Source organism: Salvelinus namaycush, unplaced genomic scaffold (genome assembly GCF_016432855.1).
Source record: "Salvelinus namaycush isolate Seneca unplaced genomic scaffold, SaNama_1.0 Scaffold229, whole genome shotgun sequence".
In the NCBI taxonomy this organism is placed as follows: Eukaryota; Metazoa; Chordata; class Actinopteri; order Salmoniformes; family Salmonidae; genus Salvelinus; species Salvelinus namaycush.
Window position 1 is genome coordinate 77,501 of NW_024059108.1, and position 23,582 is coordinate 101,082.

General features: G+C 46.5%; 1 protein-coding gene across 2 annotated transcripts in view; it reads right to left on the minus strand.

Moving 5' to 3' along the window:
* Positions 1 to 23,582, minus strand: part of LOC120038650 (prickle-like protein 1) — a 74,840-nt gene that overhangs the window by 22,103 nt on the left and 29,155 nt on the right. Inside the window, exons 1-2 of one of the 2 annotated variants that reach the window (XM_038984306.1) lie at positions 20,539 to 20,808; positions 14,227 to 14,547 (exon numbers count right to left, since the gene is read on the minus strand). In XM_038984306.1, coding sequence (XP_038840234.1) covers positions 14,227 to 14,547; positions 20,539 to 20,553 — 336 coding nt within the window. In that variant the 5' untranslated portion in view covers positions 20,554 to 20,808. Of the gene's footprint in view, positions 1 to 14,226; positions 14,548 to 20,538; positions 20,809 to 23,582 lie in introns of those variants that run through there. The other variant, XM_038984307.1, reaches the window with a different exon arrangement.

The window sequence follows — 23,582 nt, forward strand, 5'->3', positions numbered from 1 at the left end:
ACAATAGTTATCCCACCAACCAACTACATGTTCTGGATTCATGTTTCCATCTCTCCACCATGGCTCCATGACTATCTATGAATATGAAGACCTGTTTTGCCTCCACACATTCTAGAGGTGTAGAGAGTGAAGGGCTGGGAAACAAGGGGGACTGGGTGGGGGGGGGGGGTAAGGTTACAAAAACAAGGTATTTGGCTTGGGAGGCCTCCTGTTGATTTCAGACCTTCATTACTTCCATGTGTGCTCATGGTTAATGAGAGGGTGGGGGAGAGATTGAAGGAAGAGAGAGAGAGAGAGAGAGAGAGAGAGAGAGAGAGAGAGAGAGAGAGAGAGAGAGAGAGAGAGAGAGAGAGAGAGAGAGAGAGAGAGAGAGAGAGAGAGAGAGAGAGAGAGAGAGAGAGAGAGAGAGAGAGAGAGAGAGAGAGAGAGAGAGAGAGAGAGAGAGAGAGAGAGAGAGAGAGAGAGAGAGAGAGAGAGAGAGAGAGAGAGAGAGAGAGAGAGAGAGAGAGAGAGAGAGAGAGAGAAGAGCTTTTGGGAAAGTGCCACATAGCCTGGAGTCAGAGGCCAGCCCTGTTTGCAGTCGGAGCTGAACTGTAAAGAAAGCAGCCAGTCTTAATGATGCTACAGCCACACAGTCAGTATCACTAGGAAGGAGGCATAAAAAACTCTCAACCACTCTAGCCCCACAGGCTAACAGGCCACAGTAACGATCTGCTGAGTTTGCATGTTAGTGCACTAACTGAAACAGGATGTGAACATATATTTATAATAGCTTGTACACACTTAGAACCATTTTAGGTTCTAGACAGCACCTTGGTTTCTTTGGCTGTCCCCGTAGGATGATTCTTTGAAGAACCCTGTTTGGTTCCAGGTAGAACCCTTTTGAGTTCCATGTAGAACCCTCTTCTACATGGAACTCAAAAAAGTTCTACCTGGAACCGAAAAAGGTTCTTCAAAGGATGGAACCTACCTAGAACCACAAGGGGTTCTCCTATGGAGACAGCTGTAGAACTGTTTTGGAACCTTTTTTGTATGAGTGTACAGTTTATGCCACATTGGGACTTAATAGTTGACTGGTTTTAACAGTCAGAGAAAATAGAGGGAAGCAACTGAGACAAATATATTTCAACAACATTCCAGCAAAAACACGAGGTAATAGGATGGTAGTACCCAAAAATAAAACTATGAACCCCTAAACCATGGGATGTATAGTCTAGCCCCAGACTGACTCACTCTGAAACAGAACTCTAAACCATGGGATGTATAGTCTAGCCCCAGACTGACTCACTCTGAAACAGAACTCTAAACCATGGGATGTATATCCTAGTCCCAGACTGACTCCCTCTGAAATAGAACTCTAAACCATGGGATGTATAGCCTAGCCCCAGACTGACTCACTCTGAAACAGAACTCTAAACCATGGGATGTATAGTCTAGCCCCAGACTGACTCACTCTGAAACAGAACTAAACCATGGGATGTATAGCCTAGCCCCAGACTGACTCACTCTGAAACAGAACTCTAAACCATGGGATGTATAGCCTAGCCCCAGACTGACTCACTCTGAAACAGAACTCTAAACCATGGGATGTATAGTCTAGCCCCAGACTGACTCACTCTGAAACAGAACTCTAAACCATGGGATGTATATCCTAGTCCCAGACTGACTCACTCTGAAACAGAACTCTAAACCATGGGATGTATAGTCTAGCCCCAGACTGACTCACTCTGAAACAGAACTCTAAACCATGGGATGTATAGTCTATCCCTAGACTGACTCACTCTGAAACAGAACTCTAAACCATGGGATGTATAGTCTATCCCCAGACTGACTCACTCTGAAACAGAACTCTAAACCATGGGATGTATAGTCTATCCCTAGACTGACTCACTCTGAAACAGAACTCTAAACCATGGGATGTATAGCCTAGCATCAGACTGACTCACTCTGAAACATAACTCTAAACCATGGGATATATAGTCTAGCCCCAGACTGACTCACTCTGAAACAGAACTCTAATCCATGGGATGTATAGCCTAGCCCCAAACTGACTCACTCTGAAACAGAACTATAAACCATGGGATGTATAGCCTAGTCCCAGACTGACTCACTCTGAAACAGAACTCTAAACCATGGGATGTATAGCCTAGCCTCAGACTGACTCACTCTGAAACATAACTCTAAACCATGGGATATATAGTCTAGCCCCAGACTGACTCACTCTGAAACAGAACTCTAATCCATGGGATGTATAGCCTAGCCCCAAACTGACTCACTCTGAAACAGAACTATAAACCATGGGATGTATAGCCTAGTCCCAGACTGACTCACTCTGAAACAGAACTCTAAACCATGGGATGTATAGCCTAGCCCCAGACTGACTCACTCTGAAACAGAACTATAAACCATGGGATGTATAGTCTAGCCCCAGACTGACTCACTCTGAAACATAACTCTAATCCATGGGATGTATAGCCTAGCCCCAGACTGACTCACTCTGAAACAGAACTCTAAACCATGGGATGTATAGTCTATCCCCAGACTGACTCACTCTGAAACAGAACTAAACCATGGGATGTATAGTCTAGCCCCAGACTGACTCACTCTGAAACAGAACTAAACCATGGGATGTATAGCCTAGCCCCAGACTGACTCACTCTGAAACATAACTCTAATCCATGGGATGTATAGTCTATCCCCAGACTGACTCACTCTGAAACAGAACTAAACCATGGGATGTATAGTCTAGCCCCAGACTGACTCACTCTGAAACAGAACTAAACCATGGGATGTATAGTCTATCCCCAGACTGACTCACTCTGAAACAGAACTCTAAACCATGGGATGTATAGCCTAGCCCCAGACTGACTCACTCTGAAACAGAACTCTAAACCATGGGATGTATAGTCTAGCCCCAGACTGACTCACTCTGAAACAGAACTCTAAACCATGGGATGTATAGTCTATCCCCAGACTGACTCACTCTGAAACAGAACTAAACCATGGGATGTATAGTCTAGCCCCAGACTGACTCACTCTGAAACAGAACTCTAAACCATGGGATGTATAGCCTAGTCCCAGACTGACTCCCTCTGAAACAGAACTAAACCATGGGATGTATAGTCTAGCCCCAGACTGACTCACTCTGAAACAGAACTAAACCATGGGATGTATAGTCTAGTCCCAGACTGACTCACTCTGAAACAGAACTAAACCATGGGATGTATAGCCTAGCCCCAAACTGACTCACTCTGAAACAGAACTCTAAACCATGGGATGTATAGCCTAGCCCCAGACTGACTCACTCTGAAACAGAACTCTAAACCATGGGATGTATAGTCTAGCCTCAGACTGACTCACTCTGAAACAGAACTCTAAACCATGGGATGTATAGCCTAGTCCCAGACTGACTCACTCTGAAACAGAACTAAACCATGGGATGTATAGTCTAGCCCCAGACTGACTCACTCTGAAACAGAACTCTAAACCATGGGATGTATAGTCTATCCCTAGACTGACTCACTCTGAGACAGAACTCTAAACCATGGGATGTATAGCCTAGCCCCAGACTGACTCACTCTGAAACAGAACTCTAAACCATGGGATGTATAGCCTAGTCCCAGACTGACTCACTCTGAAACATAACTCTAATCCATGGGATGTATAGCCTATCCCCAGACTGACTCACTCTGAAACAGAACTCTAAACCATGGGATGTATAGCCTAGCCCCAGACTGACTCACTCTGAAACAGAACTCTAAACCATGGGATGTATAGTCTAGCCCCAGACTGACTCACTCTGAAACAGAACTCTAAACCATGGGATGTATAGCCTAGCCCCAGACTGACTCACTCTGAAACAGAACTCTAAACCATGGGATGTATAGCCTAGTCCCAGACTGACTCACTCTGAAACAGAACTCTAAACCATGGGATGTATAGCCTATCCCCAGACTGACTCACTCTGAAACAGAACTCTAAACCATGGGATGTATAGCCTATCCCCAGACTGACTCACTCTGAAACAGAACTAAACCATGGGATGTATAGTCTAGCCCCAGACTGACTCACTCTGAAACAGAACTAAACCATGGGATGTATAGTCTAGCCCCAGACTGACTCACTCTGAAACAGAACTCTAAACCATGGGATGTATAGTCTAGCCCCAGACTGACTCACTCTGAAACAGAACTCTAAACCATGGGATGTATAGCCTAGCCCCAGACTGACTCACTCTGAAACAGAACTCTAAACCATGGGATGTATAGTCTAGCCCCAGACTGACTCACTCTGAAACAGAACTCTAAACCATGGGATGTATAGCCTAGTCCCAGACTGACTCCCTCTGAAATAGAACTCTAAACCATGGGATGTATAGCTTAGTCCCAGACTGACTCCCTCTGAAATAGAACTCTAAACCATGGGATGTATAGTCTAGCCCCAGACTGACTCACTCTGAAACAGAACTCTAAACCATGGGATGTATAGTCTAGCCCCAGACTGACTCACTCTGAAACAGAACTCTAAACCATGGGATGTATATCCTAGTCCCAGACTGACTCCCTCTGAAATAGAACTCTAAACCATGGGATGTATAGCCTAGCCCCAGACTGACTCACTCTGAAACAGAACTCTAAACCATGGGATGTATAGTCTAGCCCCAGACTGACTCACTCTGAAACAGAACTAAACCATGGGATGTATAGCCTAGCCCCAGACTGACTCACTCTGAAACAGAACTCTAAACCATGGGATGTATAGCCTAGCCCCAGACTGACTCACTCTGAAACAGAACTCTAAACCATGGGATGTATAGTCTAGCCCCAGACTGACTCACTCTGAAACAGAACTCTAAACCATGGGATGTATATCCTAGTCCCAGACTGACTCACTCTGAAACAGAACTCTAAACCATGGGATGTATAGTCTAGCCCCAGACTGACTCACTCTGAAACAGAACTCTAAACCATGGGATGTATAGTCTATCCCTAGACTGACTCACTCTGAAACAGAACTCTAAACCATGGGATGTATAGTCTATCCCCAGACTGACTCACTCTGAAACAGAACTCTAAACCATGGGATGTATAGTCTATCCCTAGACTGACTCACTCTGAAACAGAACTCTAAACCATGGGATGTATAGCCTAGCCTCAGACTGACTCACTCTGAAACATAACTCTAAACCATGGGATATATAGTCTAGCCCCAGACTGACTCACTCTGAAACAGAACTCTAATCCATGGGATGTATAGCCTAGCCCCAAACTGACTCACTCTGAAACAGAACTATAAACCATGGGATGTATAGCCTAGTCCCAGACTGACTCACTCTGAAACAGAACTCTAAACCATGGGATGTATAGCCTAGCCTCAGACTGACTCACTCTGAAACATAACTCTAAACCTTGGGATATATAGTCTAGCCCCAGACTGACTCACTCTGAAACAGAACTCTAATCCATGGGATGTATAGCCTAGCCCCAAACTGACTCACTCTGAAACAGAACTATAAACCATGGGATGTATAGCCTAGTCCCAGACTGACTCACTCTGAAACAGAACTCTAAACCATGGGATGTATAGCCTAGCCCCAGACTGACTCACTCTGAAACAGAACTATAAACCATGGGATGTATAGCCTAGTCCCAGACTGACTCACTCTGAAACAGAACTCTAAACCATGGGATGTATAGCCTAGCCCCAGACTGACTCACTCTGAAACAGAACTATAAACCATGGGATGTATAGTCTAGCCCCAGACTGACTCACTCTGAAACATAACTCTAATCCATGGGATGTATAGCCTAGCCCCAGACTGACTCACTCTGAAACAGAACTCTAAACCATGGGATGTATAGTCTATCCCCAGACTGACTCACTCTGAAACAGAACTAAACCATGGGATGTATAGTCTAGCCCCAGACTGACTCACTCTGAAACAGAACTAAACCATGGGATGTATAGCCTAGCCCCAGACTGACTCACTCTGAAACATAACTCTAATCCATGGGATGTATAGTCTATCCCCAGACTGACTCACTCTGAAACAGAACTCTAAACCATGGGATGTATAGTCTAGCCCCAGACTGACTCACTCTGAAACAGAACTCTAAACCATGGGATGTATAGTCTATCCCCAGACTGACTCACTCTGAAACAGAACTAAACCATGGGATGTATAGTCTAGCCCCAGACTGACTCACTCTGAAACAGAACTCTAAACCATGGGATGTATAGCCTAGTCCCAGACTGACTCCCTCTGAAACAGAACTAAACCATGGGATGTATAGTCTAGCCCCAGACTGACTCACTCTGAAACAGAACTCTAAACCATGGGATGTATAGCTTAGTCCCAGACTGACTCCCTCTGAAATAGAACTCTAAACCATGGGATGTATAGTCTAGCCCCAGACTGACTCACTCTGAAACAGAACTCTAAACCATGGGATGTATAGTCTAGCCCCAGACTGACTCACTCTGAAACAGAACTCTAAACCATGGGATGTATATCCTAGTCCCAGACTGACTCCCTCTGAAATAGAACTCTAAACCATGGGATGTATAGCCTAGCCCCAGACTGACTCACTCTGAAACAGAACTCTAAACCATGGGATGTATAGTCTAGCCCCAGACTGACTCACTCTGAAACAGAACTAAACCATGGGATGTATAGCCTAGCCCCAGACTGACTCACTCTGAAACAGAACTCTAAACCATGGGATGTATAGCCTAGCCCCAGACTGACTCACTCTGAAACAGAACTCTAAACCATGGGATGTATAGTCTAGCCCCAGACTGACTCACTCTGAAACAGAACTCTAAACCATGGGATGTATATCCTAGTCCCAGACTGACTCACTCTGAAACAGAACTCTAAACCATGGGATGTATAGTCTAGCCCCAGACTGACTCACTCTGAAACAGAACTCTAAACCATGGGATGTATAGTCTATCCCTAGACTGACTCACTCTGAAACAGAACTCTAAACCATGGGATGTATAGTCTATCCCCAGACTGACTCACTCTGAAACAGAACTCTAAACCATGGGATGTATAGTCTATCCCTAGACTGACTCACTCTGAAACAGAACTCTAAACCATGGGATGTATAGCCTAGCCTCAGACTGACTCACTCTGAAACATAACTCTAAACCATGGGATATATAGTCTAGCCCCAGACTGACTCACTCTGAAACAGAACTCTAATCCATGGGATGTATAGCCTAGCCCCAAACTGACTCACTCTGAAACAGAACTATAAACCATGGGATGTATAGCCTAGTCCCAGACTGACTCACTCTGAAACAGAACTCTAAACCATGGGATGTATAGCCTAGCCTCAGACTGACTCACTCTGAAACATAACTCTAAACCATGGGATATATAGTCTAGCCCCAGACTGACTCACTCTGAAACAGAACTCTAATCCATGGGATGTATAGCCTAGCCCCAAACTGACTCACTCTGAAACAGAACTATAAACCATGGGATGTATAGCCTAGTCCCAGACTGACTCACTCTGAAACAGAACTCTAAACCATGGGATGTATAGCCTAGCCCCAGACTGACTCACTCTGAAACAGAACTATAAACCATGGGATGTATAGCCTAGTCCCAGACTGACTCACTCTGAAACAGAACTCTAAACCATGGGATGTATAGCCTAGCCCCAGACTGACTCACTCTGAAACAGAACTATAAACCATGGGATGTATAGTCTAGCCCCAGACTGACTCACTCTGAAACATAACTCTAATCCATGGGATGTATAGCCTAGCCCCAGACTGACTCACTCTGAAACAGAACTCTAAACCATGGGATGTATAGTCTATCCCCAGACTGACTCACTCTGAAACAGAACTAAACCATGGGATGTATAGTCTAGCCCCAGACTGACTCACTCTGAAACAGAACTAAACCATGGGATGTATAGCCTAGCCCCAGACTGACTCACTCTGAAACATAACTCTAATCCATGGGATGTATAGTCTATCCCCAGACTGACTCACTCTGAAACAGAACTCTAAACCATGGGATGTATAGTCTAGCCCCAGACTGACTCACTCTGAAACAGAACTCTAAACCATGGGATGTATAGTCTATCCCCAGACTGACTCACTCTGAAACAGAACTAAACCATGGGATGTATAGTCTAGCCCCAGACTGACTCACTCTGAAACAGAACTCTAAACCATGGGATGTATAGCCTAGTCCCAGACTGACTCCCTCTGAAACAGAACTAAACCATGGGATGTATAGTCTAGCCCCAGACTGACTCACTCTGAAACAGAACTAAACCATGGGATGTATAGTCTAGTCCCAGACTGACTCACTCTGAAACAGAACTAAACCATGGGATGTATAGCCTAGCCCCAAACTGACTCACTCTGAAACAGAACTCTAAACCATGGGATGTATAGCCTAGCCCCAGACTGACTCACTCTGAAACAGAACTCTAAACCATGGGATGTATAGTCTAGCCTCAGACTGACTCACTCTGAAACAGAACTCTAAACCATGGGATGTATAGCCTAGTCCCAGACTGACTCACTCTGAAACAGAACTAAACCATGGGATGTATAGTCTAGCCCCAGACTGACTCACTCTGAAACAGAACTCTAAACCATGGGATGTATAGTCTATCCCTAGACTGACTCACTCTGAGACAGAACTCTAAACCATGGGATGTATAGCCTAGCCCCAGACTGACTCACTCTGAAACAGAACTCTAAACCATGGGATGTATAGCCTAGTCCCAGACTGACTCACTCTGAAACATAACTCTAATCCATGGGATGTATAGCCTATCCCCAGACTGACTCACTCTGAAACAGAACTCTAAACCATGGGATGTATAGCCTAGCCCCAGACTGACTCACTCTGAAACAGAACTCTAAACCATGGGATGTATAGTCTAGCCCCAGACTGACTCACTCTGAAACAGAACTCTAAACCATGGGATGTATAGCCTAGCCCCAGACTGACTCACTCTGAAACAGAACTCTAAACCATGGGATGTATAGCCTAGTCCCTAGACTGACTCACTCTGAAACAGAACTCTAAACCATGGGATGTATAGCCTATCCCCAGACTGACTCACTCTGAAACAGAACTCTAAACCATGGGATGTATAGCCTATCCCCAGACTGACTCACTCTGAAACAGAACTAAACCATGGGATGTATAGTCTAGCCCCAGACTGACTCACTCTGAAACAGAACTAAACCATGGGATGTATAGTCTAGCCCCAGACTGACTCACTCTGAAACAGAACTCTAAACCATGGGATGTATAGTCTAGCCCCAGACTGACTCACTCTGAAACAGAACTCTAAACCATGGGATGTATAGCCTAGCCCCAGACTGACTCACTCTGAAACAGAACTCTAAACCATGGGATGTATAGTCTAGCCCCAGACTGACTCACTCTGAAACAGAACTCTAAACCATGGGATGTATAGCCTAGTCCCAGACTGACTCCCTCTGAAATAGAACTCTAAACCATGGGATGTATAGCTTAGTCCCAGACTGACTCCCTCTGAAATAGAACTCTAAACCATGGGATGTATAGTCTAGCCCCAGACTGACTCACTCTGAAACAGAACTCTAAACCATGGGATGTATAGTCTAGCCCCAGACTGACTCACTCTGAAACAGAACTATAAACCATGGGATGTATAGCCTAGTCCCAGACTGACTCACTCTGAAACAGAACTCTAAACCATGGGATGTATAGTCTAGCCCCAGACTGACTCACTCTGAAACAGAACTCTAAACCATGGGATGTATAGCCTAGCCCCAGACTGACTCACTCTGAAACAGAACCCTAAACCATGGGATGTATAGTCTAGTCCCAGACTGACTCACTCTGAAACAGAACTGTCATTGTTGGAAAACACTGAAAAACATTGACATGATGACCTGCGTTACCATGGTTATTATTTGTCTTAAATCATATAGATCAGTGTTGACTCTATCCCACTTTCTCCCCGCTCCTCCAGACGGACATTTCCAGGAGATCACAGGCACTCTGCAGGAGGGGCGAATGGCATGTCAGTACGTCTGTATTTATAGACTCCAGACATTAAACATTAAAGCCTGAAGTCTGGCTGCAGTTTGTTTGAGGATTTGTCTCGGATGGCTTCAATTCTGTGTTCAGTCAGATCTCAGTGGAAGGCAGTGTGTGTGTGTGTGTGTGTGTGTGTGTGTGTGTGTGTGTGTGTGTGTGTGTGTGTGTGTGTGTGTGTGTGTGTGTGTGTGTGTGTGTGTGTGTGTGTGTGTGTGTGTGTGTGTGTGTGTGTGTGTGTGTGTGCGTGCGTGTGTGATGCCTATCCCAGTGTCACACCAGGGGGGGGGGTCTGTGTGTAATTCTATGCCTGTGAGGGGTTGTTAGAATATTGGGGGCAGAGAGAGATATACAATCTGTCAGGAGACATCAGTAGAGTTGGAGAATAGTCATGTTGCTGCTCTTCTCTGTGTGCTGTGATGTCCACAGTTTGTGACACTGACAAATAATGTGACTCTACATCTCCCCACCAAGGGGATTTACAAATCAAGTGGATTCATAAAGCCCTTTTTACATAATCATTCCTCCTGATCTGCAACAGTTAACATTAGGAGTGGATTGATTCCTCCTGATCTGCAACAGTTAACATTAGGAGTGGATTGATTCCTCCTGATCTGCAACAGTTAACATTAGGAGTGGATTGATTCCTCCTGATCTGCAACAGTTAACATTAGGAGTGGATTGATTCCTCCTGATCTGCAACAGTTAACATTAGGAGTGGATTGATTCCTCCTGATCTGCAACAGTTAACATTAGGAGTGGATTGATTCCTCCTGATCTGCAACAGTTAACATTAGGAGTGGATTGATTACTCCTGATCTGCAACAGTTAACATTAGGAGTGGATTGATTACTCCTGGCAGGTCGGGGTCTAGTATTAGCTTATCTATGTGGATGGACATTCAGTTTGCCTGCTGTGTTTTGTGACATTCAGATATGGGTTACAACCAATGGTCACTGTGATGTGATCTGTCACGAACAGCTCCCCGCTACCTCTCCCCAGGAGGAGAGTCACAAACAGCTCCCCGCTACCTCTCCCCAGGAGGAGAGTCACGAACAGCTCCCCGCTACCTCTCCCCAGGAGGAGAGTCACGAACAGCTCCCCGCTACCTCTCCCCAGGAGGAGAGTCACGAACAGCTCCCCGCTACCTCTCCCCAGTAGGAGAGTCACGAACAGCTCCCCGCTACCTCTCCCCAGGAGGAGAGTCACGAACTGTTCCCCGCTACCTCTCCCCAGGAGGAGAGTCACAAACAGCTCCCCGCTACCTCTCCCCAGGAGGAGAGTCACGAACAGCTCCCCGCTACCTCTCCCCAGGAGGAGAGTCACGAACAGCTCCCCGCTACCTCTCCCCAAGAGGAGAGTCACGAACAGCTCCCCGCTACCTCTCCCCAGGAGGAGAGTCACGAACTGTTCCCCGCTACCTCTCCCCAAGAGGAGAGTCACGAACAGCTCCCCGCTACCTCTCCCCAGGAGGAGAGTCACGAACAGCTCCCCGCTACCTCTCCCCAGGAGGAGAGTCACGAACAGCTCCCCGCTACCTCTCCCCAGGAGGAGAGTCACGAACAGCTCCCCGCTACCTCTCCCCAGGAGGAGAGTCATGAACAGCTCATGACTCTCCCCAGGAGGAGAGTCATGAACAGCTCCCCGCTACCTCTCCCCAGGAGGAGAGTCACGAACAGCTCCCCGCTACCTCTCCCCAGGAGGAGAGTCACGAACAGCTCCCCGCTACCTCTCCCCAGGAGGAGAGTCACGAACAGCTCCCCGCTACCTCTCCCCAGGAGGAGAGTCACGAACAGCTCCCCGCTACCTCTCCCCAGGAGGAGAGTCATGAACAGCTCATGACTCTCCCCAGGAGGAGAGTCATGAACAGCTCCCCGCTACCTCTCCCCAGGAGGAGAGTCACGAACAGCTCCCCGCTACCTCTCCCCAGGAGGAGAGTCACGAACAGCTCCCCGCTACCTCTCCCCAGGAGGAGAGTCACGAACAGCTCCCCGCTACCTCTCCCCAGGAGGAGAGTCACGAACAGCTCCCCGCTACCTCTCCCCAGGAGGAGAGTCACGAACAGCTCCCCGCTACCTCTCCCCAGGAGGAGAGTCACGAACAGCTCCCCGCTACCTCTCCCCAGGAGGAGAGTCACGAACAGCTCCCCGCTACCTCTCCCCAGGAGGAGAGTCACGAACAGCTCCCCGCTACCTCTCCCCAGGAGGAGAGTCACGAACAGCTCCCCGCTACCTCTCCCCAGGAGGAGAGTCACGAACAGCTCCCCGCTACCTCTCCCCAGGAGGAGAGTCACGAACAGCTCCCCGCTACCTCTCCCCAGGAGGAGAGTCATGAACAGCTCCCCGCTACCTCTCCCCAGGAGGAGAGTCATGAACAGCTCCCCGCTACCTCTCCCCAGGAGGAGAGTCATGAACTGTTCCCCGCTACCTCTCCCCAGGAGGAGAGTCATGAACAGCTCCCCGCTACCTCTCCCCAGGAGGAGAGTCATGAACAGCTCCCCGCTACCTCTCCCCAGGAGGAGAGTCACGAACAGCTCCCCGCTACCTCTCCCCAGGAGGAGAGTCACGAACAGCTCCCCGCTACCTCTCCCCAGGAGGAGAGTCACGAACAGCTCCCCGCTACCTCTCCCCAGGAGGAGAGTCACGAACAGCTCCCCGCTACCTCTCCCCAGGAGGAGAGTCACGAACAGCTCCCCGCTACCTCTCCCCAGGAGGAGAGTCACGAACAGCTCCCCGCTACCTCTCCCCAGGAGGAGAGTCATGAACTGTTCCAGGTCCAGAGGAATGGTGAACTGGCCCCTTGTGTTCTACACTCAACGCTGCATCTCAGCCTCACCTCAGGAAGATGGCAACACCCTGTCACTTGGCTTTAAGTCCCTGTGATGTGTGTGTGTGTGTGTGTGTGTGTGTGTGTGTGTGTGTGTGTGTGTGTGTGTGTGTGTGTGTGTGTGTGTGTGTGTGTGTGTGTGTGTGTGTGTGTGTGTGTGTGTGTGTGTGTGTGTGTGTGTGTGTGTGTGTGTGTGATGCCTATCTAGACTCATCCAACTCCACCCAATGGATGACAACACAGTATTGTCTATTGTCCATCATGTTATAGTTACCGTCATGTGTCTCCATCAGGTTATAGTTACAGTCATGTGTCTCCATCAGGTTATAGTTACAGTCATGTGTCTCCATCAGGTTATAGTTACAGTCATGTGTCTCCATCAGGTTATAGTTACAGTCATGTGTCTCCATCAGGTTATAGTTACAGTCATGTATCTCCATCAGGTTATATTTACAGGTTATGTATCTCCAACATGTTATAGTTACAGTATAAAAACATTGACATGATGACCTGCGTATCTCCATCATGTTATAGTTACAGTCATGTATCTCCATCATGTTATAGTTACAGTCATGTATCTCCATCATGTTATATTTACAGGTTATGTATCTCCAACATGTTATAGTTACAGTCATGTATCTCCATCATGTTATATTTACAGGTTATGTATCTCCAACATGTTATAGTTACAGTCATGTATCTCCATCATGTTATATTTACAGGTTATGTATCTCCAACATGTTATAGTTACAGTCATGTATCTCCATCATGTTATATTTACAGTCATGTATCTACATCATGTTATATTTACAGTCATGTGTCTCTAACATGTTATAGTTACAGTCATGTATCTCCATCATGTTATATTTACAGGTTATAGTTACAGTCATGTATCTCCATCATGTTATAGTTACAGTCATGTATCTCCATCATGTTATAGTTACAGTCATGTATCTCCATCATGTTATAGTTACAGTCTTGTATCTACATCATGTTATAGTTACAGTCATGTGTCTCCATCATGTTATAGTTACAGTTATGTATCTCCATCATGTTATATTTACAGTCATGTATCTCCATCTAATTTGACTGAAGGTGATGATGCTGTTGACTGTGATCTTGATTTAGCAGGCACCAAACACATACACATGCATTCATTTACTGATTTTATGTGATGCCATTGAGGTGGTTGTTGTTAGTGACCGTAGTTACTAGAGAAAGCTTGTGGTTGACCATTCATCAGACAAATGAGGATATGATGATGATGATGATGATGATGATGATGATGATGTTGATGATGATGATGATAAATATGATGCCGTGCTGCTCACCTGTTCAGGTCTGAGTCCAGGCGGTACCCAGGCGTATTCCTCCAGGGCACAACCTGAGTCATCGTCTGACGTAGAGCTCCTCTGGAAGCCCAGGGTCAGTTTCCCCAGCTTCCCCCCCGTCCGCTGCTCCATATCCAGGCCCCGAACACTCACACCCACCGGCCGCTCCAGGTTCATCACACCCGTCCGCTGCTCCATATCCAGGCCCCGGACACCCACACCCACCGGCCGCTCCAGGTTCATCACACCCGTCCGCTGCTCCATATCCAGGCCCCGGACACCCACACCCACCGGCCGCTCCAGGTTCATCACACGCGGGCGCTGCCCGAGGGAGACAGAAAAGGAGACAAAGTGTTATCAAATGCCCCCAAATTCAACGTTTAGAATAATTCCTCATTCAGTCAGTTGTTCGTCAGGCTTTATATATTGGGAGAGACATCTCTATATCAAACGTTGTTGTCTGTTTCTGCTTTCCTGAAAACACTTTGTAAACACTGGTCTGCTCTCGTATAGAAACAGAGCGGCAGGTAGCCTAGATCCTAGTGGTTAGAGCATTGGGCCAGTAACTGAAAGGTTGCTGGACCGAGCAGGCAAGGTAAAAATCTGCCATTCTGCCCCTGAACAAGGCAGTTAACCCACTGTTCCCCGGTAGGCTGTCATTGTAAACTAGAATCTGTTCTTAGCTGACTTGCCTAGCTAAAGAAACAACAGTGTCTGAATGGCAGATTGTAGTTACAGTAGATGATAGGTTGTAGTGTGCTTATATCATGTACAGTGTGCCAATATAATCCTAGAGTTGAATCCCTACATGAAGTACCACTGTAACAGATCATATACCTCCAACTCAGCATCACTGCTGGAAGGCCTGGGTTTAACAGTGAGCTGGATGGATGCTCACAGCCCTTACTGTAGAGTTAAGCCTGTGCAGTATATTAGATATGTTACTGGAGTACAGCCTGACTATTAAATGGATCTGGTCTTATAATCATGATTAAATCCCCTTACATCACATGACACTGTACATTGAGTCAGAGACCTTTTGTACCGGTCACATCCAAAGCTGTGCGTGCGTTAAAAGTGCTGAGTATTTAATACCTATACTAGGTCTGTGGTTTACAGGTTGTTCAAGGACAGGAGGCTGGTGGACTGACACAGAGCGGTACATTCAGAGACCTGTTGTACTGGTCACAATCACAGTGAAGCACTGCTGGTTCATAGGATGAGGTTGTATTGGGGACAGGAGGCTGGTGGACTGACACAGAGCGGTACATTCAGAGACCTGTTGTACTGGTCACAATCACAGTGAAACAATGCTGGTTCATAGGTTGAGGTTGTATTGGGGACAGGGGGCTTGTGTCCATGACGACACCACAGTACACGTGGACGAGGACATGATATCTCCTTATATAACACAGCTTTGTGTCTGTGATTGTCTAAGGCACACACATCACTCTTCCACAAAATCTCAGCCATTTTAGGTTCCTTTCAAAGCAGGCCTTTTAAAGGACCTGATAAGAAGGAGGTGGCGGTTTACATCAAGAGACGTTTATCACTTCAGTCTCTCTTCTCTCTTATCTCTGTGTTCACCCACTTCAGAGCCCTCTCTCCAGACGCATCGCAAATGGCACCCTATTCCCTATATAGTGCACTACTTTTGATCAGAGCTCTAAGGGAGCTCTATGTGCCCTGATCAAAAGTAGTGCACTAAATAAGGAATAGGGTGCCATTTGGGATGAACCCTCTGTCGCTGTCAGATAAAGTGGTTTAAGCCTTAGACGTGTTAAAAACCCCACTTCTGTTTTGTTTGAGCTCCTTTGACCTGCAAATGAAGCCCAGAATAGCCTGAGAAGAGCACCCTTGTTTGGGGAGAAAGTTTGAATTTCACAGACGCCCTCTAAACTTAATGGAAATTCACTCTTGAGTCACAAGGAGGGACCTTCTTCTGAAAGATTAGGTACTTCACAAGGACTGTCACAAGAGAGACCAAATGTCCCGAGATTCTGAGTATGTAGTATGTATGTATACCTATGTGAGTATGTAGGCCTAATACCTTTCCGTCTAATCCGTCTAGTTAAACACAAACATGTCAATAACTAGCTAGTTGTGGAAAGTATTTACACAAAATCAAATCCTCTAAACTAATGTCAACTAATGTATTCTGAGATGTCATTTGAATGCCTTCACATTAGTTAATCACAGTCAGCCTGACTCAGCCAGTCAACATCACTGTGGAGAAATGAATGGGGAAAGTTTGTTTGAATTTGAATACAGTTACAACAAGCCCTGCAGCTTCTAACCAACAAATGCAAAAAGGGTTATAAAAGCTCAAGCTGTTAAACTGGAACTGTGCTCATTTCACACACACAACGTAGTGGCTATGGCATCTTTTCACCAAGTAGGACCAGATGAAGACAGCACTCATTAGTTCTTCTAATCTAACCTGAGGTCTCTGTGGTGTTAGTAGTACTCAGTGTTGACAGCACAGATATATATTTAATTAGGCAGTTAAGAACACATTCTTATTTACAATGACGGCCTACCGGGGAACAGTGGGTTAAATGCCTTGTTCAGGGGCAGACCGACAGATTTTACCTTGTCACCTCAGGGATTCAATCCAGCAACTTTTTGGTTACTGGTCCAATGCTCTAACCACTAGACTACCTGCCACCCTGATATATTCTATAATTCAATAACTGTATGTTTTATATGGATTTCTATGGTTGCCAGATTCTATTGACTTTTTCCCGCACAATCAGAGCCAATATCCTGCCCAATCCACTAAAAAGTAGCCCAATTTTAGATGCACTTTCTTGCTACAGTAGGTGCTCAATCCCTTTCCTTGCGTGAGGTAAAACACTTTCCCTAAGTACCCTTGAGACATTATCCAACAGCCAAGCAACCGAGTCACGAGATGGACGGAGAGATAGAGAGCCATTTGCTAAAGGCATGTCATTACAATAATTGTCTAGGTCATGTCCTCAAGAGAAAACTGTGATGGATTTCTGGGAATAGCCTGCTAGCACAGTGTCTAGACGTGAAATATGTTGTCCTCAAAACATTTAATTACAAGGGATAAAAATAACACATTTTGTGTAGCCCAGTTCTGACCACACCAAGAGAAGATTTCCCTGTGAAAGAATCTAAGAAATTCTCCTGTGAATGTATTCCTAACCCCACCATCCCCCGTCCTCTTTATCCCAACCTCTGCTTTCAGAAAGTCAAGTAAGGAAAGTCAGGAGAAATCCCCAGCAGATTGCTGAGCCAACATACACAGGTACTCACGTTACACCTTGTCACCCGTTGGCAATAACACAATGTGTCTTTATCAAAAACAAAAACAGAACGTCTAACTTACTACCCTGCTCTGCTCCTTTAAACCCAAAGAGAGCCGACCGGAGGGACCAAGAGAAACATTATTTTGTTTTGAAAAAGGCTTTTAAAAAGTCCCAACTTCGGCACTATGTAAACCCACTCCAGGTGGAGGGTATGGCCGTGTTGTTCCTATACTGACACATACTAAAGGCCTCCGAGTGGCGCAGTGGTCTGAGGCACTGCATCTCAGTGCTAGAGGTGTCACTACAGACCCTGGATTGATTCCAGGCTGTATCACAACTGGCAGTGATTGGGAGTCCCATAAGGCAGTGCACAATTTGGCCCAGCATTGGTAGGCTGTTGTTGTAAATAATAATTTGTTCTTAACTGACTTGCCTAGTTAAATAAAGTTTCAATAAAATAAACATAGGAAGGGTAGCATCTCAAATGGCACCCTATATAGTGCACTACTTTTGACCAGAGCCCTATGGGAATAGGGTGCCATTTGGGAAACATCTGAAGGCTTTGTAGGAAAAGAATGACCTGATCAAGTACATGGCAGTTTAAATGTATACAGTCTCTGGGCTAAGATGACCTCCACGTAGAAATGCTTGGTGGTAAAAGAAAGCGACAGAAAACGTAAGAGGGGAAAAATATCTAAAACAACACAAACTAGCAGGACACTGACACCGTCTGAATCCTTGAACAGAACACTCGGTCAGAAGACGGACGACACCAGACCAACAGCTGCTTACTTGCATTGGTTGAACGGAACACTCGGTCAGAAGACGGACGACACCAGACCAACAGCTGCTTACTTGCATTGGTTTAACGGAACACTCGGTCAGAAGACGGACGACACCAGACCAACAGCTGCTTACTTGCATTGGTTGAACGGAACACTCGGTCAGAAGACGGACGACACCAGACCAACAGCTGCTTACTTGCATTGGTTGAACGGTACACTCGGTCAGAAGACGGACGACACCAGACCAACAGCTGCTTACTTGCATTGGTTGAACGGTACACTCGGTCAGAAGACGGACGACACCAGACCAACAGCTGCTTACTTGCATTGGTTGAACGGTACACTCGGTCAGAAGACGGACGACACCAGACCAACAGCTGCTTACTTGCATTGGTTGCACAAGTAACCAAAGCAATAGATGGCAGGAGGTACAAGGACTATGAAATTGTTCTCCAAATATAAAGTATTGCTACTTACGAGAACAGAAAATTTGAGTGTGAGATTCATTACACAGTCATCTCCATTTTAAGTTTATTGTGAATGCTGAAATGTTTTGCTTATTCTTTGATGTTTTGAGTTCAATATTATGTTACGTAATGACTATGCAAATAATATTTTATTTATCTAATGCAAATTATTACATTAGTTTAAAAATGAATGCCTATAACAGATTTGATATGGCAATTTCCTGGAATATCAAAAATAGTGTACGGAGATGTAACTGTTATTACTACCAACTAGCATATACAGCTCTAGTGATTTACACTGAAGATTATGATGAATCCCTACATATAGGCAGAATACAATAGAAACACAATCAGAGCAAATAGTGAAAACAGTCAAGCAGACAAGAGTCACTGACTCCTACAGATGTAGGATCTTAATATGATCACACATATATAGGAGTTTCTCTTACCATAACCCTGTAGATAGGAGTATATCTAACCCTATGTAGTATGTAGCTAGATCGTTAGGGTTGGAGAGGGGACTCTAAAGGCAGAGGTCGTCCCTCACAGCCTGCCCTGATGAGCTGATGCAGAGTGTTATTCCAAGGCTAGATAGGTGTCAGGGCCTGATAGGTGTCAGGGATAGATAGGTGTCAGGGCCAGATAGGTGTCAGGGCCAGATAGGTGTCAGGGCTAGATAGGTGTCAGGGCCAGGGATAGGTGTCAGGGCCTGATAGGTGTCAGGGCCAGATAGGTGTCAGGGCTAGATAGGTGTCAGGGCCAGATAGGTGTCAGGGACAGATAGGTGTCAGGGCTAGATAGGTGTCAGGGCCAGGGATAGGTGTCAGGGCCTGATAGGTGTCAGGGCCAGGGATAGGTGTCAGGGCCTGATAGGTGTCAGGGCCAGATAGGTGTCAGGGCCAGATAGATGTCAGGGCCTGATAGGTGTCAGGGCTAGATAGGTGTCAGGGCCAGATAGGTGTCAGGGCCAGATAGGTGTCAGGGCTAGATAGGTGTCAGGGATAGATAGGTGTCAGGGCCAGGGATAGGTGTCAGGGCCTGATAGGTGTCAGGGCCAGATAGGTGTCAGGGCTAGATAGGTGCCAGGGCCAGATAGGTGTCAGGGCCAGATAGGTGTCAGGGACAGATAGGTGTCAGGGCCAGGGATAGGTGTCAGGGCCTGATAGGTGTCAGGGCCAGGGATAGGTGTCAGGGCCTGATAGGTGTCAGGGCCTGATAGGTGTCAGGGCCAGATAGGTGTCAGGGACAGATAGGTGTCAGGGCTAGATAGGTGTCAGGACCAGATAGGTGTCAGGGCCAGGTCGGTGTCAGGGCCAGATAGGTGTCAGGGCCAGATAGGTGTCAGGGCCAGGGATAGGGGGGCACAGGGGGACTAACACGGTTTGAGTGAGACCACCTGCACACACACATCCTGCCTTGCTGTTGATACATATACTGGCAACTGACAACACTGACAGTGGGAGCGGACAGGGAGGAGAGAGAGAGACACACATCGATATAGAGCCTCATCTGTCTCACCTCCCCTCCGTTGACGTCAAACAACCACTCACACGCATCACGTTCCACATACTTCTGAACTAAGCCTAACCATTCTGACTCTGTCAACACATCGTCCATCCGTTCACAGCAGCTCAACCCATAACACATCTGAATCTAACCAATAATTATAACTCTACGTTCACAGAGCTTCCACTCCCTCTACATTGTAATGGTTTTAAATCCGTCTCCAAAAAGTATGAATTGCTTCTCTGTTGCATCTGAAGGAGCCCAAGGCAGAACTCTTACCTCTATGAAAAGCATTGGTCCTCTCCTCTCTTCCCAAACCCCTCAGTCACAAGACGACTCTCCCAGCCTCCGCCACAGCGCTAGAGGTCCGGTTGCATGCCCACAACACTACTCCCACAGAGTCTAATCTATCCACAGGGTCCTCCAATTTCCTCCAACGTTGGTCTATCCAAGCTGTCTCAGTGTTAGACCAAGGATAATAAATTAGTCTAATTCCAAAATGCAAAGGTTTGAATCACAAAGCACATATACACATGGAGGTGATGTCTCTGTCTCCAGTGTCTGAGTGAGTGTGTGTGTGAGCTGCACTCACCCTGCTCTGGCACTCGGGCCAGCCCCTCCCCCTCATCCCTCCCCTTCCATCCTCCCCCTCCTCCTCATCTACCTCCTCCTCATCCCCCTCCCTCATTCTCCTCCCCCTCCGTATCCCTCTCTCCAGCCCTCCCACTGCACTTCAAATACATTTCAAGAATCAACAGCCACAGCCAAGCTCCCCACCGTTCCCCTCACCCCTCTCCGCTGACCGTTCCCCTCACCCCTCTCCGCTGACCGTTCCCCTCACCCCTCTCCGCTGACCGTTCCCCTCACCCCTCTCCGCTGACCGTTCCTCTCACCCCTCTCCGCTGACCGTTCCTCTCACCCCTCTCCGCTGACCGTTCCTCTCACCCCTCTCCGCTGACCGTTCCTCTCACCCCTCTCCGCTGACCGTTCCCCTCACCCCTCTCCGCTGACCGTTCCTCTCACCCCTCTCCGCTGACCGTTCCCCTCACCCCTCTCCGCTGACCGTTCCTCTCACCCCTCTCCGCTGACCGTTCCCCTCACCCCTCTCCGCTGACCGTTCCCCTCACCCCTCTCCGCTGACCGTTCCTCTCACCCCCTCCTCCTTTCCCCTCACCCCTCACCCTCTTCCCTCCCATCCCCTCACCTTCCTTCTCTCTAACATCCCTCTGACCAGATGACTGTCCACAACATTTCCACACACTGACCGACGTCCCAATCACTGCACAGCCGTACACGTTCTCATTCTCAAGTGGGCAACAACTTACAGACACAAACGCTCTGCCCCTCTCTAACTCTCTCTCTCTGCCCCCCTTCTATCTCTCTCTCTCTCTCTCTCTCTGCCCCTCTCTAACTCTCTCTCTCTGCCCCTCTCTAACTCTCTCTCTCTGTCTACTCTCTCTCTCTGTCAAAAGGCTTTATTGGCATGGGAAATATGTTTACATTGCTAAAGCAATTGGAATAGATAATAAACTATTCTCTCTCTCTCTCTCTCTCTCTCTCTCTCTCCCTCTCCCTCTCCCTCTCCCTCTCCCTCTCCCTCTCCAAACCTCTGCTATCATCAAGTGGTTTCTCCTCACCAGAGAACAGATCCAGGGTTATGTCAGAGGCTCTCTGTAGAGAAAACATCTGTGGTTCAATCTGTTCCACCATTTGTTGAAGTCTGATTTACTGGTGTTCCAGCTTTAAACCTCAAGTACACAGAACACTAACCATTATGTGAAATAATGGAATAGCTATTCATCAAATATTGTTTAATTATTGCTTCCAGTTAAATAAATAGATGAGTGTTTTGGAAGTGTCTTTTGGAAATTTTCAAATTTTATTGGTCACATACAAATGTTTAGCAGATGTTAATGCGAGTGTAGCGAAAAGCTTGTGCTTCTAGTTCCGACCATGCAGTAATATCTAACAAGTAATCTAACAATTTCACAACAACTACCTTATACACACAATTGTAAAGGAATGAATAAGAATATGTACATATAAATATATGGATGAGCGATGGCCGAACGCCATAGGCAAGATGCAGTAGATGGTATAGAGTACATATGAGATGAGTAATGTAGGGTATGTAAACATTATATTAAGTGGCATTGTTAAAGTGACTAGTGATACATTTATTACATCCAATTTTTAAATATGAAAGTGGCTAGTGACACGTAAACAGTGATACAAACTGTAGCCATCTATCTACGTCACATCTTTGTATATTTTACCTTTATCTTTTATCTTCTATCTTTTATCAGCATATGAAATATTCCCCTGACTTATTCAGCAGCGGCTGAGATGGTGAGAGTCCTCATCTATTCCTATGGATGTCACCACATACAACCCCAAACTGAGATGTCCTCATCTATTCCTATGGATGTCACCACATACAACCCCAAACTGAGATGTCCTCATCTATTCCTATGGATGTCACCACATACAACCCCAAACTGAGATGTCCTCATCTATTCCTATGGATGTCACCACATACAACCCCAAACTGAGCTTTCCTCATCTATTCCTATGGATGTCACCACATACAACCCCAAACTGAGATGTCCTCATCTATTCCTATGGATGTCACCACATACAACCCCAAACTGAGATGTCCTCATCTATTCCTATGGATGTCACCACATACAACCCCACACTGAGATGTCCTCATCTATTCCTATGGATGTCACCACATACAACCCCAAACTGAGATGTCCTCATCTATTCCTATGGATGTCACCACATACAACCCCAAACTGAGATGTCCTCATCTATTCCTATGGATGTCACCACATACAACCCCAAACTGAGATGTCCTCATCTATTCCTATGGATGTCACCACATACAACCCCACACTGAGATGTCCTCATCTATTCCTATGGATGTCACCACATACAACCCCAAACTGAGATGTCCTCATCTATTCCTATGGATGTCACCACATACAACCCCACACTGAGATGTCCTCATCTATTCCTATGGATGTCACCACATACAACCCCAAACTGAGATGTCCTCATCTATTCCTATGGATGTCACCACATACAACCCCAAACTGAGATGTCCTCATCTATTCCTATGGATGTCACCACATACAACCCCACACTGAGATGTCCTCATCTATTCCTATGGATGTCACCACATACAACCCCAAACTGAGATGTCCTCATCTATTCCTATGGATGTCACCACATACAACCCCAAACTGAGATGTCCTCATCTATTCCTATGGATGTCACCACATACAACCCCAAACTGAGATGTCCTCATCTATTCCTAT